We start from the raw sequence: 16976 nt of genomic DNA, 5'->3' as shown, positions 1-16976 counted from the left end.
ACAAATGAATATTGTACACTCTACAATTTTAGACAGAGCACAAGGTCAAACAGAAAAGAGTCACACTGAAGGGAATGGCATCACAGATACTAGTATAGTCTTCCTCAGTTACCACATTCTGTTGTGTTCATTTAGTCTATGTTTACTTACTGCTACTTGATGATACAAAACTATAGTCTAAGGGAAATGGCACAAGAACTAATACAACCTCAGTAAAAGTGACATCATTCTCCCATTTACCAATCATATATGAATTTGCATTAGAGATTAAATGTTATAGCAAGACATTATCTTTCCCCCGACTTTGATTTTCTTTTCACCTTTTAAAAACAATCTTTTGATAACAGAAGTTCTTAATTTTAATATACTCAAATATATCAACCCTTTCCCTTATAGCTGGTGGTTTTCAATTCACATGTTAAAATGTGAAATCCTTTCCATGGAGACATTCTACATTCTTGTAAAAAAGAATTATAGCTTTGCCTTTCACCTCTAGAATTTTAATTAACTAAAATAGATTTGGAGGGTGGGGTAGAGACTGAAGGGAAGTAGCTGTCTCACTTTCCTTTTTTCCAAATGACTACTCAACAAGATTTACTGAAAAGTCAGTTTTTCCCCTTCTAATCAGTCATAGCACTTCTGCCACAGAAATATCTGTAACAGTGGGCATATGTTTTTAGGCTTGCTACATTATATTACATTACCATATTGTCATAATTATTCTGTATCATGATGAACCTTGAGATAGAGTATAGCAAGTTTACCTTAGTTTTTTTCCACTATTCATAGCCTTTCCCTATAAATTCTACAATCAAATAAATAAAAGGCTGTAATTTTTATGGAATAAGATTGAATCTGTCAATTAATTTGAGAACTGATACTTTCACCATATTGAGTCTTTAATCCATAAATAAGAAATTTGTCAGTATATCTACATCTTTAGTATGCCTTAATTTACCCTGCAGACGTGTTATACTTATTTAAAGGTTAATTTCTAGTTATTTACCTGCTATTATAAATGTTCTCTTTTGATAAATGTTCATTTTCTCATTGTTGATTGTATAAAATAATTAGGAAGATCTGTTCACTCTTATTGGGGCATAATTTACCTACAAAGAAATTCACTAATTTTTTTATTAATAAATTTTAATTAGGTATATGTGACAGCAGAATGCATTTTGATTCATTGTACACAACTGCAGCACAACTTTACATTTCTATGGTTGTACACGATGTAGTGTCACACCATATATGCAGTCACACATGTACGTAGGGTAATGGTTTAGCATGTTTATTCTCCAGCTCCACCCATTTACCTGAAAATGCCATAATTTTATTCTCTTTCAATGCTGAGTAATATCCCATTGTGTATATATACCACAGTTTCTTTATCCATTCATCCATTGAAGGGTACTAGGTTGGTTCCAAAGTTTAGCTATTGTGAGTTGAGCTGCTATAAAACATTGATGTGGCTGTGTTACTGTAGTATGCTGATTTTAAGTCCTTTAGGTATAGACCGAGAAGTGGGATAGCTGGGTCAAATGGTAGTTCCATTCCAAGTTTTCTAAGGAATCTCCATATTGCTTTCCATATTAGTTGCATCAATTTGCAGTCCAACCAGCAATGTATGAGTGTGCCTTTTCCCCCACATCCTCATCAACACTTATTATTGTCTATATTCTTAATACCTTTCATTCTGACTGGCGTGAAATGAAATCTTAGAGTAGTTTTGATTTGCAAGAAATGCATTAATTTTAATAGTACAATTCTATGAGTTTTGGAAACCATCACCCCCAGAAGTTTCCTTAGGTCCCTCTGCAGTCCTGTCTTTCATAGCAGTCACTACCTACTTTCACTATACTTTTGCCTTTAATTAAATCGTATATAAATGAAATAGTATATTAATTTGATTCTAGTAGTTCTTTCTGTATAGCATGATGCTTCTGAGAGTCACGCATGTTGTTCAATTTCTTTTTATATTTGAGATCACATCACTTGTGAAAAGAGATTATTCTTGGTGTGTTTATGTTTATAGGAATTTAGTTCTCTAGTTTATCCAATATGTTAGTATATAATTGTTCATAGTGTTGTCATATCTTTTCTTATTTTTGTGACAAAGTTTTGTGACAAAAGTTTCTTCTTTTACTTCTAATTTTAGATATTTCTGTTTTCTCTGTTTATCTTATTCTAGGTAAAGGTTTGTAAATTTTGCTGATCTTTTCAAAAAACCAACTCTTGGTTTTATTGATTTTTTTTTCTATTCTCTAGTTATCTCTGCTTAGTCTTTGTTATTTACTTCCTTCTGCTGACTTTATCTAGCTTATTCTTTTCCTAGTTCTTCAAGGTGTAAGGTTAGGTTATAGATGTAAGATCGATCTTCCTCCTTCCCTCCCTCCCTCCCTCCCTCCCTTCCTTCCTCCCTTCCTTCCTTCCTTTGGTGGGGGGGTGAGTACTGGGGATTGAACTTAGGGGCACTCAACCACTGAGGCCACATCCCCAGCCTTGTTTGTATTTTATTTAGAGACAGGTTCTCACTGAGTTGTTTAGTGCCTTACTTTTGCTGAGGCTGAATTTAAACTCGTGATCATCCTGCCTCAGCCTCCTGAGCTTCTGGAATTATAAGTATGTGCCATTGTGTCCAGCAAGATTTTTCCTTTTTAATGTAAAAGTTTCCTGTTATAAAATTCCCTCTTACTACAGTATTCACTATATCCCATAAGTTTTGGTATGTTGTGTGTTCATTTTTATTTGTCTAAAGGTATTTTTTAAATTCCCAGGGTTTCCCTTTTGCCTCACCACATATTTAAAAGTACACTGTCTAATTTCCAAATTTACAAATTTTCCTGATTTCTTTCTGTTATTTAGTTTCATTCCATTAGGTCTAAAAAGATACTTGACCTTTTTGTGTGTGGCCTAACATGTGCTCTTTCTTGGAGAATGTTCTACATATGCTTGGTAAGAATGTATATTCTGCTTGCATTTCTTAGATAGAATGTCCTATTTATGTCTGTTAGGCCCTTGTGCTCTATACTGTCATTCAAGTCCTCTGTTTCCTCACTGATAATTTGTCTTGTACAATTAAATTTACTTTTATTAGTGAATGAAAATACATTATATGGACATACCATTCATTATTGATGAGTATTTGGGCTATTTCCAAATTTTGGCTATTATAAATAAAGCTTCTATGAGCTTATGTCATATATTAGACATATCTTTAAATTTATGTTGGGTTAATACCTAGGAATGGAATTGCTGGATCATATGATAAATGTGTATCAATTTTATATGAAAATGCCAAAATATTTTCCAAAGCAGATGTACCACTTTTCATTCTCCCTCACCCCCCAATAATACATAAGAGCTGCAGTTGATTTACATTAGTGTTTCCACATAAGAATTCCCTTCTGGAGTTTTCCATGGAAACTTACTTTTTCTAAATCTAAGAAAAACCATTTGTGAGAATTAAATCTTAATAATTGGCATAGAAATATTATTGCTTTAAAAGAAATCAACTGACATCAAGAGCATGCAACATTGAAAAGTAGAATCAGCTGTTATGCTGACATTTCCAGGCACCAGGACAGAAGCACGGGGGAGAGTAACAGTCACAATCTACTCAGTCAGTCTTATTAGCAGATGTTTCCATGTTATTACTTTGTGTGCATGGTCCTATCCGATAATATGGGTTTTTCTTACAAAAACAACATTAGTAAGATTACATGTGTACTATACTTTATATAAATCCTGTGAGTGGTATTTCAAGAAATAACAGGTTTTGGAAGCTAAATAAGTCCTTAAATTGGCAGTTTCAACACATGACTCTGTAATGCTATTAACCTTGCTGGGAGATTTGAACGTTAGGTTATTTGAGTACTATTCAATAATATCCTCTAGCATTTTCCATGTTTGAGTATTTGCTATGCACTTTGGTGCTCTGTAAATACTTTTTTAAATAATATTTTTTAGTTGTAGTTGGACACAATATCTTTATTTATTTAATGTGCTGAGGATTGAACCCAGGGCTTCACTTGTGCAAGGCAAGCCTTCCACTACTGAGCTACAACCCCACCCCTCTGTAAATACTATTTAAAAAATTCAGAGAAGAAGTAAATGTTATACACTACAACATTAAATCAGAAACTGATCCAAAATTTGAAGTGAAAGCAATACAGATTTCAAGTCAAAATCAGAAGAAGCAGAACAAATGTTTTCATCATTAAAAATAAAACAAGATTACGCGGTACAACGTGTCCAACATGAAGATACTTTGGGACACAGCTTTAACAATTTGATGTCATTGCAAAGTGAAAGAAATTTTTTCTATGTATGGAATATTTGCTACCAAAGATCAAGACCATCAGATAATGCAACTGATGCTTTGTAGGCTTTAGAAGGGAAAAGAATCAAATTTATATGTGGCATTATCTTTCAAAATTTTAAATGATTTTAACTTGGTAATTATTGAGTTAATTTCCCTTTTTTAAGGTTCTTCTATACCAAATGCCTGCACATTAGAGATAATTTTAGATGTTATTAAAATCTTACTAGTTCATAACAATAATCTATCTGATTTAATCTTATCAAATACTCTCTGTAAGCACTTGGTATAATCAAGACATTTATTCCACACCAGTGTTTGCAGCCATCATCAATGCCCTAACAGCCAAGTGCAGCAGTCTTTTGGGCTCTCAGGGTACTGGGTTCATTTGGCACTTCTTTATAATCAACCACAGGTAACACTCTTATTAAATTGTGTGCTACAGCGTAACATACTACTTATTGGAAGGAACCTGGCAGTGGGCTTAAGCCCAAGAATAACCAAAACTAATCTCAGCCCCTTTTTGAAGTGACTCCTGTGACCACTCTTGGTACCAAATCTGTGTAGGTCAGGATCTCAATTGGAGAGAGAAATCACATGGTGATCTGAACAAGGGCAGTTTGATTTAAAGAATTATTAACTATTTACAGGAAATTAACTATGAATAAAAGAGGACTCCCAAGAACTCCACCCCAGAGTTGAGGGAAAATATCCAAATAAGGAACAAACTTGGAAGTGAGGGACCCTTCCAAAGTCTGGGAGTTAGTCATCATTGATGAGGGTATGGCAACACCCATGAATGATGATGAATCTTGCTGGGTTGCCTGGGTATGGGGCTGGTTTACAGTTGATGGATCAAGACTGGCAGGCAGGGAACTAACTAACCCAATGCAATTCACCAACAAGCTGCTTGTGGCTGTGGTAGGTAAAGAAGTGTTTGGTTTGGTTTGGTGTGGTTGTGGTGCTGTGGAGTGAACCCGGGCCCTCCTGCATGCCAGACAAGCACTCTACCACTAAGCCACATCCTCAGCCCTAAAAGAATGTTTTGAACATAACAGAAAACCAGATGGAATACTGGCTGGACTTGCCAGAAACCCACTGGAAAGCTAATTGCAAGAGCTATTTCTGAAATCTGAGGAGACAGCTGGGATCCACAGAATCCACCAGAAGACTGCTAAGGAGTCAGCAGGTGAGCTGGTAGAACTCAGGAAGCCACACACAAAAGTATTGCTGACCTCCCTCCTGAGAGGACTCCCACCTATGCATTGAATCTACCACTGGGAAGCAGTCTGCTCTAACTTGCTGAATATCTTCTTGCAGAGCAGGAGCAAAGAGAGGCTGGACCAGGAACACAATCCTCTTTATCCAATATCCTTCCTGCGCCCTCTACTGACAAAGCTTAACATTGTGCCAGAGGACAGGAGAGAAATGTTGCAGTTCTCCAAAGCAGGGAAAAAAGAACAGATTTGAAGCCAAGAAACAATAAGTAACAAATGGTGTATTAGTTTTCTGAAAAATTCTATCATGAATGGAAGTTGAATTTTGTCATATAATTTTTCTGCATCTATTGAGAAGATCATATGGCTCTTCTTCTACAGTCTGTTATAGTATTAATTTTCAAATGATACACCAACCTTACATTCCTGGGACAAACCCTGCTTAGTCAAAAAATGTTATCCCTTTATACAGTGTTACATATTGATTTGTTGAAATATTATTAAACATTTTTTAGTCTATGTTCATAAAAATTTTTGATCTAATATTATTTTAATTTTTTTTCTTTGGTCTGGGTTTTGAACTAGAATAATACTCAGATGAAAAAAAATGTTTTGGGAAATGTTCCCTCATCTATTTCTTAGAAGGGTTTGTGTAAAATAGATATTCTCTCTTCCTCAAATGTCTAGAACAATTTATTAGTACTTATTTGCGCAAGGTTAATAAGTTTTCTTTATGGGAAAGTACAAACTACAAATTCAATTTCTTTTTGAATAAAGAGTTGTTTGGGTCATCTAATTTTTCTTGAGTGAGCATTGGTAGGTTTTGTCTTCCAAGGAATTTGTGTATTTCATCTAAGTTGTTGAGTTTATTAGTATAAACTTATTCAGAATATTCTTTATTACCCACTTAATACTAGGATTTTTAGCAATGCCACCTCTCTCATTCCTGATATTGTTGATTTCTATTTTCTCTTTTTCCTGAGCAGTCAGCTAGAAATTTATCAGTTTTATTGATCTCAAAGAATCAGTTTTGGATTTCATTGACTTACTCTATATTTCATCAATTTCTACTCTTTACTACAAATTTTCTTTCTGCTTAATTTTTCTTTATTTACTTTCCTCTTCTTATTTTAGATACTTAGGTAGAAAATTATATCACTGACTTAAGAGCTTTATTATTTTCTAATATCATTATTAAATCTAAGTTTCCCTCTAAGAACTGCTCTAGCTATAGTCTAAAAATTGATATATTTGATACATTTTAACATATTGATACAATAATATTTTGTAAATTCCCTGGTAATTTTTTTGTTTTGTTCTCTCTCTTTTTTTTTTTTTTTTTGGTGCACAGGTTATTTAGAAGTGTTCTATTTAATTTCTAAATATTTGGGGATTTTTCAATTATCATTATGTTAATGATTACTAATTAAATTCTATTCTAGCCAGATAGCATATTTTGTATAATTTAAATCATCTTGTATTTACTGAGTCTTTTTTTTTGTGACCCAGAAATATTTCAAAAATATTTGAAAGTGCTTCTTTGTACTAAAAAGGAATGTGTGTTTTCCTGTTGCTGGGTAACATTAAAATACATAGCAATTAGGTGCTGTTGGTGGAAAGCACTGTTCATAATGAGGTGTGGTGGTGTACACCTGTAATTCTAGCTACTTGGGAGGTTGAGGAAGAAAGTTATAAGTTCTAGGTTAGCTTGGGCAATTTAAGTAAGACCCTGTCTCAAAGTAAAAAGGGAGGTAGCTCAGTGGTAGAGGGTCCCTTGTTTCAATCTCCAGTAACCCCTGCTTCCCTTAAAAATGAAAGAAAGTACTGCTCTGTTAGTCTTTCTGACTTTTTGTGTAATTTTTAAATTAACTGCTAAGAGAGAATTTTGAAATATTCAAGGATGATTATAAAGTTACCCATCTTCCTTTCAGTTTTATTTCTCTGCTACTTGAAGAATTTCTTTTAATATTTCTTATAGTAATATTTCTGCTGCTGAAAATTTTCTTTTATTTGGTATGTGTGTGTGCAGCGGGGAGGAAGGAAACACTGGTGATGGAATCCAGAACCTCACATATGCTAGGAAAGTATTTTAGCAAAGAATCAATCCCAGCTCTCTCTCAATTTTGTTTTTCTGAAAAATCCTTCATTTCTCTTTTACTTTTGAAGGATATTTTTATTGTACATAGAAATATATGTTGGCTATTTTTCCCCTTTTAGCATATTAAAAATGTCCCCTGGTGGCTGATGAATTCTGGCTTGCACTGTTTTATTTGGTAGGCCTAATGTAGTCCTTTGCTCTCTTGCTAGTAATACATCTTCTCTTTTCTCCATCAGCCATTTACATTCTCTTTTGATCATTGTTTTTTAGCAATTAGATTATGATGTGCCTTGGTGTGGTTTGCTTTTTTTCCTTCTGCTTGCAGTCTGTTGAGCTTCTTAGATCTGCATATTTATAGTTTTCATAAACTTTGGAAAAATTTCAGCCACTATTTCTTCAAGTGTTATTTCTGCTTCCCCACTTTGGCTTAATATTGTGCCATAGGTCAATATGAACGGATCATAGTCTTGCTGTGGCTATATTTCACTATCTGAAAACAGATGCTACTCATATCTTGTTCGAGTGTTGTTTATGGTGAGGGTAAATCCACTGGCAGTCTGTCCTTGGAGGCAGAAATAGAAATCTCTCTTACTTGTTCTCTTGTTGTTTGGTTGCTTCAAAAATAAGTTCACTTTTTTGGTCTCTTTCCTTGGTTTCAGTTGGATTCATTTATACTGCTATGTGTTCACATTCACTGATTTTTTTTTTCCTCCCTGCAATTTCTAATCTGCTGTTAAACCCCTCCAGTGAAATTTTAAGTGCATTTATTCCTTTTTTTATATTTAATTTTCACTTCACTGTTTTCATGTTGTGCTTTAAATCCTTCAGCATATTTATAACTGTAAAATTCCTGGTCTGGTGATGATATTTCATGTGTCATTTCTATTTTTTCTATCAGCTGACTTTAGAAACGTCATATGGAGAGAATCACAGGCTTTGAGAGAGGAGTCCCCATGTTTCTCCTTTGCTAACAAAGCAATAAAACCTTCTTTTTCCTTTTTCTCAAACCATGTCCTCATTATTGGAATGGCATCGGGAATAAGGACTGAGCTTTCAGCAACAAATTTGGAGACCACGAAGGGACTTGACAGCCTCCCACGCTCCAACTTTCCTGGACAGGCCTGGCATTACAAGCAACCCCGCTTCAAAGCTGAGGATACAGGGGAGCTGGTGAGTCTATTGAGGGCCGACTGCTAGAGAAATTGGGAGATGGTGTGAGTTTGCCTTGGACTGAACCAGAGGAGCTATTCCTAGGAGTAAAGAGAGGACTGCTTCCAGCAGCTGCCGTCGCTCTTTTTGCTTCAGGGGACTTCCACCTTCTCTCCCTGAACTGCACAAGTTGTTCCAGCAAATGCTTTACTTTGAAAAAAGGAAACTGAACTCAGGAAAGTCATGACAACTTTGACCATTCAGTAAAGTTCCTCCAGTGTGGACACTGAGACCCTTGCTTCTACACATCTGGTTCCCCTTTGTAGGAATGTTTGGTTCTTCTTCTTCGTGGGGATATCTGTGGCACTGCTGGTGTAGAAGTGACAGTTAAGCAGGAGTTGGGAACTTAGGATTTCCCCCTATCTGGTCTGTTTCTCCCCTCTGTTGACCATGGTTTGGGAATTTCCTTTGGTTGCCTGTTTTGTGTTTATATGCTATTGCCTCTTTTAAGACATGGCCAGTACTGCACTGATTCTATGGGTAGTGTTGGGAAAGATTGTGGCTGGTCAATTTAAAGGTTCTGTTGGCCATGGTTTGGGGGCTCCTCTCAGGTTGTCTCTCTCTGTACTTCTTTTTTGTACAATCTTGCAATTGGAGTTGGCCTGTCAGAGGTAAAGTGAGTTGAACAAAGGACCACATATAAGTCTGTCTACCATAATGTTTGATTGTAATGATCTGGCTTTTAAATAGATTTCTAGATTATTATATAATCTTGCATTTGGAGTTGGTCTGTCAAAGGTAAAATAAGTGGAAGAAATTTGTATGTGCAGGTCTGTCTGTTTTAAAGGTTCCTGTCTGTCAGCCCTAGTTTTGGTGATCCCCTCTCTCTCTCTCTCTCTCTCTCTCTCTCTCTCTCTCTCTCTCTCTCTCTTTTTTTGTGTGTGTGGGGGTCTGTTACTGTCCCTTTAAGACATGGGCCATGCTGCATTGATCTTACCAGTAGTATCTTGAGCAGAGAGATCTTAGCTGCATGGGTCACCTATGGGTAAAAGCTTGTCTAAGAGAACAAGGATTTACTGTAATACAATCTGGCCTTTAAATGTTTTTTTCTGGATTATTATACAATCTTGATGTTGAAGTTGGTCTGTCAGGGGTAAAGTATATGAAAGAGATTCTGTATGCACAGGCATTGATGGAGTTGCCTGCTAAGGGGTCTGAACCATCAGGAACTAAGATGAAGGTGCAAAAAGGCACTGCCTCTGGTGTGAAGGATAGCAGGACACCAGAAGAAAGGGTTAAAAAGATTTAAATCTTTAAAACCCAGTACTGGCTCCCAGCACTGTTGCTCAGCCTGCAGCTGCATCGCATCTCACTATGGTCAAGGACACTACCCCTAAACTGGGGGACAGGGCAGGGGAATACAGAAAAGCTGCTGGGCTGTAGGACATGGCCAAAGAAAACTTGGCCTCTGTGGATAGAGACTGCTGGCCACAAAGGATGTGGCAGTAGGTTCCAGCACTGTCAGTTTATGACCGGGGAATCGGAATAATCTCCCTTTTTAAGACCTGACAGGAGAACCAACTGGACAGGGGATATTCATCACTGGGGCAAAGCAATTCTTGGTATATTAGTAGCCCATCAAACTAAATGGCCAGGGAGACTGGCAGAACACATAACTGCATCCAGAAAAGAAAAATACAGAAACTAAGGCCAACCTGTGTTTTGTAGGCAGCCTCTACAAGGGGGTCAAGGAAAACTAAAGAAAAGGATGAAATGGGCCTCCTCCATTGTGTATCAATATGCCTAGTATAAGAAAAAGGACCCAAAGGAGCCTCTGGGTACAGCTGACAATGAGGAACTCACTTGTTACGTTGATGGCATTAAGATAATAGGCTCAAAAAAATCCTGTGCTCCAATCCCCTGAATGTAACCTAGGAGGAAAAGATTACGGTACAGTTTTTCTATATATGCTGGATAGTCTAATCCTCTCTTGGGATGAAATTTGTTGTGTAAATTAAATGCACAGATAACATTCATAAGGTCTGTTTTAGAATATAAATTTAAGAAATGGTCCAAAAGTAGAAAAGATAAAAGAAAGTTATAAGTATGGAAATATATTGTAGTACAGAAAATTCAAAGGTAAAAGAAATGTTTCTGGATGAAGAAGTATTTTGTCTGGCAAAGTAATATTCTTTTGCTAAAGTTCAAGATGAAAGAGGACAAAACTAAGATGTAAAGAAGTTTTTAACGTTTAAGTCGCAGAAGGTTTGTGGTAAATCTCAAAAAGTTTGTGTTTTGTCATTAAATTGGCTATAATTAGCACATTCAGTTAGAGTTATTTGAACTTTAATGTACTTATATGAAGCAAAGTGTGAAACATTGATCTGCTCTTACCTATTGATATAGTTTTCTTGTATTAAGTTTTGTTACTTGGGGAAATTAAGTCTTAAAGGAATTAGGGTTTGTACCTGTTTTAAAATCTTAAATGATTACTTTGTAACTGGTTAAACAAACAACTGTTATTTAGGTTATACCCAAAATATATGTGACTAGATATATGTATGCATCTGAGAACTAACTAAGCCTTGTCTAAGTGTTATGTAAAAGTTTATAAAATGAAAGTTTATGTAAGTTTAAAGGCAAGATAACTAATAAGTGCTCTCTTTTATACATTTTTTCTGACATAGAAGGTCCACACTGTCACTTGAAGACCTATCTTATATCTGTTTGCTTTGGCTAAGTCAACTTCTGATGATTAACACTGTTTGCTAAAAGTTATAAAAGATTTAAGGCTAGACTTTGATTACTGTTAAACCATTCAGATCTGTGATTATTGTTACTGTACATTCTGAATTCTAAACTGTACTTTAGAAGTTAAATTTAGTTAAATGCAAAGCTTTGGAGAGCACTTTGCCAAGTTGGTATTCTCAAAACTAAAATTAGGTGCAACACAATTCTTTGGTTTGTATGGAAATAACAAATTTGGTTGGTATTTATTTGTGTATTTGATGTTACATAGCTGGATAAAGTCACCTGTTCTCAATAAGTTAAATATACAATTTTGTGTTACTCTTCACACTGGAATTACAATGTAAATGTATTTTTGGAAGGTATTAACGAGAGCCTGATTTGTTTAAAGGTGATATTGTAAAACATGGAATCATTCTGCCACTTTTTCCACAAAAAGAAAGTTAAAAGCTCTCTTAACCTTTCAAAAGAAAATTAATATAGATCACATTTTCCTACTTTTGTGAATATCTAGTCATTTTTGAGTAGATGCTGGACATTGTGGATATCATGTTATTCAGTGCCATCATTTTGTTGTCTTCTATTCAAAAGTAATTTCTTTGAAATTAATAAGAGCCCAAAATTTAATAAATGTCCAAATAGGAGCCCAAAATTTAATAAATGTCCAAATAAGAGCCCAAAATTTAATAAATGTCCAAACACACAGCAAAGAATAAAGGTCACAAACTGCTAAGATGATCCTGCGAACTTTTCTGGGGAAATCTAATGGAGAATAACCTTTAGAGAACCACAGTTACTTAAGAATAAGCTTTAGACAACCACAACAAAAGGACTGGGGTAAAACTAAATACGCATTTACTCACAGAATAATAATGATGATTACAAAGGGGAGGCACAGTAATGCAAGAGTTGTTTGCTTTTAGAGCTCAATTATCAAAAATCTGTAAGAATAAAGATATAAACCTTCTTAAAAAGAGAGAGATCAAATAAAATAAGACTACATAGAAAAAGACTTATTATATATAAGACTTCCATATGGTAAAACAGAAAAACATGATAGAACTGAGGCTAAAGATGATGATTACATCAATAAATATTTTTAAAAAAGTTTCACACTGGTTATTGAGTAAAGATCAGAACTGTTTGTAAAACAAAGAGATCAAAAATTTTTAAGAATAAAAAAAATTAACAGGTACATTACGTAAATAAATTTTAAAGAAGGCAGGAGTTATAATTCTGAAATTTGACAAGTTAGACTTGGGGAAAGAAATTATAGACAAGGAGTCATTTATGGACAAAAAATATTTTATACCATGCTAAGGAGTCTGGACTTTATCTTTGAAGGATACATGACTGACCAGAATCAGATGTACACTTTAAAGATGAATTGGACTAAGGTGACATGAGAGGGAGGGAATCCAGTTAGAAGGGGTCAAGAGACAAATTGCTGTAGTGCCTACTCTAGCTCGAGTGGTTTACACACAGGTTAACATTTTAATTTTGGTAACAACTATATGAGGTGTGTCGTGTTATTCTCAATTTATATATGGAGATGGAGGATCAGAAACATTAACTTGCCCTACTGAAGCAGTGAGGAAGATCCTGGAGTCAAGATTCTGAACTTAGTTTTACCTGGCTTGTACTTTGCCACTATATGATACTACGGGGTTTTTTTGTTTGTTTGTTTTTAAAGTGGGGGCAAGAAGAAAGAAAACAAAAAGAAAAATACTCTAAGCAAGAAAAGGTAAGGGTCTAAGGAAATGCAGAGGACCAGAGGAATATATATTTTAAAAACATAATTAGAGGGGCTGGCGTTGTAGCTCAGTGGTAGAGCACTTTGCTTGGCATGTGTGAGGCACTGGGTTCGATTCTCAGCATCACATACAAACAAAGTAAAGGTCCATTGACAACTAAAAATATATTTTTAAAAACCCCAAAACATAATTAGAAACTTTGGTGACACAATGGACATTGTATAAAACTAAACAACAAGGAAAAAAAAAGAAGCAGCAGCAGAGTTCTAGAAGCATTATGAAAGCTATTATAAGGAGTTATATATATATATTGAAAAGGAAAATGAAGAATGCCCTGTGTGCCTTCTAAAGTCTATAGCTTTTTACTTTTTATCCTTTCCCTTGACCTGCACTAAATAAATCTAAAATTCAAGCATATGTGCTTTCTTGTTATATGTTTATAAACAAACAACACATGAGTTAAATATTCAGGTCCACCTGAAAACCATTAGATCAACAAATAAATGACAGTTCAGAATGGAGAACCACAAAGAAGGTAACATGTGCATCTTCCTTTTTTCCTTTGTCCTCATTGGGGAAGGAATAGATTTTAAATCTAGTTATGCTCTAATAAAATACTTCGGAGTACAACATATTAAGAGCTAAAAATTCTCACATAGGCTTTAAAAATTGATGTATAGAAATAAAATATAGTTAACAACATGTAAGTATAGTCTAGTCATCACTTTTTGAAAAGCCACAATATATTCTTCCAATTTTTCTACTTTTAAAAATCAAACCTCTGAAGTTCTCTGAAAGTTTTTCTCCTTATTTGTGTTTCATTCTTGTCCCCAACTTGGTCTTCATCAATTTATATGAGACACTGGATTCTGAATTATTTCTAAATGTCTAATTAGTTAAGCAAGGATATTTCTGCCTTGTTTCTTTTGTTCCATTACATACTTACATGGAATGGTTCTCAAGTAGAGATTATCTCTGATCACTTGCTGCAGTTTGTGGTCAATTGATCCTTTCTGAAACTGAAGACTCAGGTAATGTCGCAAATCTTTATTAATCACTTTCCCTACAAGGAAAAAAGAAAGAGAAAACATAACATTACAACTGTTAGATGTCCACTTAAATATGGAAGCTAAGGACTTAATACCTTTAAACTATTTAATTATAAACAAGAAAAAGAAATCAGAATATTTTACTATAAAGAAGTAATACCAAGGGCCTCCCCTCCAATCCTCGCAAGAGCCAAGGCCCAGACCCTGGCTCAGGACCGCCCCACCAATACCCCCTCAACCCCCAGCCAAGGCCAGGCCCCAGCCCAGGACCACCCCCACCAATCAGCAGACCCACACAGGAACCCAGGCCTACCCCACCTCCATCTTGGAACACTGTAGCCATAGCCATAGCCTTCCCCATGCAGTAGCCTCTACCTTGGGACAACAGATAGGGTCTAGAGGCAGCTGCATCTCTGAATAGGAAGCCCACCCTTTCAGCCCCATCTCTGAAAGTGGTTGCATCCATCTTGGGACACCCTCACTGCTATCTTGAGTTATCTCTGCTATTGCCACCACCACCTTTGGTTTAGTTGCAGTAGCATTTATCGTGAGACACTGGCGGGAGTTTGGAAGCCCAACACCAAGGTGAGGTACAGGTAATCTGCATGGACACTGTAAGATAGTATAGAAACTGTAATACCTCAGATATGCAAGAAAGGAAGACAACATGAAAAAACAAGGGAGGAAAGTGCCCCAAACAAACCAAGATACTACAATAATAAAATCCATGGACAGCGCAGTTGATGAAATGTCAGAGAAGGAGTTCAGAATGTACATAAATAAAATGATCTATGAATTAAAGAATGATCTAAGTGAGCAAATACAGGGAAAAATTGATCACTCCAAAGAAGAGTTGACAGCAAATACAGGCAACCACTGATCACACCAACAAAGAGATAAGGGAGCCACTACTGGCAGCAAAAGACTACTTCAAGAAAGAAAGAGATTCTGAAAAAAATCAGAAATCCTTGAAATGAAGAAAACAATAAACAACATAAAAAACTCAACAGAAAGCATCACCAACAGACTAGATCACTTGGAAGATAGAATGTCAGATAATGAAGACAAAATATATAATCTTGAAAATAAAGTTGACCCACAGTGAAGATGGTAAGAAACTATGAACTGAGAATTATGGGATAACATCAAAAGACCAAATCTAAGAGTTATTGGGATATAGGAAGGAAAAGAGATTCAAACCAAAGGAATGCACAATCTCTTCAATGAAATATATTTCCCAAACATGAAGGATGAATTGGAAAACCAAATATAAGAGGCTTACAGGACAATAAATGTACAAAAATTCCAACAGATCTACACCAAGGTACATTATAATGAAAATGTCTAGTATACAGACTAAAGATAGAATTTTAAAAGCCACAAGAGAAAGGAATCAGGTTACATATAGGGGGAAAACAATTAGGATCTCTGCAGATTTTTTTAACGCAGACCCTGAAAGCTAGAAGATCCTGGAACAAAATATATCAAGCTCTGAAAGAAAATGAATGCCAACCAAGAATCTTATTTCCAGCAAAATTAAGCTTTGGATTTGATGACAAAATAAAAACCTTCCATGATAAACAAAAGTTAAAAGAATTTACAACTAGAAAGCCTGTACTATAGAACATCTTTGGCAAAATATTCCATGAGAAGAAAATGAAAAACAACAATGAACATCAGCAAAGGGAATATTACACTAAAGGAAAAACCAAACAAAAGAGAAACCAAGTCAAGTTAAATATCAAAAATGATTGGGAATACAAATCTTGTCTCAATAATAACCCTGAATGTTAATGGCCTAAACTCACCAAATCAAAAGATTAGATTTAACAAAATGACTCAACAATATGCTGCCTTCAAGAGACTCATTTCATAGGAAAAAGACATCCTCAGACCGAAGGTAAAAAGTTGGGAAAAAACAGACCACTCACATGGACTGCAGAAAAAAGCAGGGGTTTCCATCCTCATATCAAATAAAATAGACTTCAAGCAAAAGTTACTCAAAAGGGATAAAGAAGGTTTTCATACTGCTTAAGGGAACCATACATCAACAAGACATAACAATTATAAATATATATGCCCCAAACAATGGAGCATCTACATTCATCATACAAATTCTTCTCAAGTTCAAGAGACAAATAGACCACAACACAATAATTCTGGGCAACTTTAACATGCATTTTTCACCATTGGATAGATCTTCCAAATAAAAGCTAAGCAAAGAAACTATAGAACTCAATAATACAATCAATAACATACACTTAACTGACATAAATAGACTATTTCATCCAACAATAAATGAATACACTTTCTTCTCAGCAGCACATGGATCCTTCTGTAAAACAGACCATATATTATGCCACACAGCAACTCTTACCAAATACAAAAAAGTAGAGAGAGTACCCTGCATTCTATCAGATTATAATGGAATGAAATTAGAAATTAATGATGAAATAAAAAAATAGAAGCTACTCTAACACCTGGAGACTAAATAATATGCTGTTGAATAAACAATGGGTTGCAAAAGACATCAAAGAGGAGATTTTAAAAAAATCTTAAGAGGTAAATGAGAACATTGATACAATGTATCAAAATCTCTGGGACACTATGAAGGCAGTACTAAGAGGAAAATTCATTGCA

The 16976-nt window shown here is 35.2% G+C and overlaps 1 protein-coding gene across 5 annotated transcripts in view; it reads right to left on the bottom strand.

Annotated features, from left to right (window-relative positions):
• Window positions 1–16976, bottom strand: part of Magi3 (membrane associated guanylate kinase, WW and PDZ domain containing 3) — a 237787-nt gene that overhangs the window by 85945 nt on the left and 134866 nt on the right. For all 5 annotated transcript variants that reach the window (XM_078027040.1, XM_078027041.1, XM_078027042.1 and 2 more), the window contains exon 2: window positions 14234–14350. In XM_078027040.1, the coding sequence (XP_077883166.1) occupies window positions 14234–14350 (117 nt within the window). The remainder of the gene's footprint in view (window positions 1–14233; window positions 14351–16976) is intronic.

This window comes from Ictidomys tridecemlineatus, chromosome 11 (assembly GCF_052094955.1).
Source record: "Ictidomys tridecemlineatus isolate mIctTri1 chromosome 11, mIctTri1.hap1, whole genome shotgun sequence".
Taxonomy (NCBI): domain Eukaryota; kingdom Metazoa; phylum Chordata; class Mammalia; order Rodentia; family Sciuridae; genus Ictidomys; species Ictidomys tridecemlineatus.
Note: the sequence above shows the minus strand (reverse complement) of the source record. Positions and strands in the feature narration are given on the sequence as shown.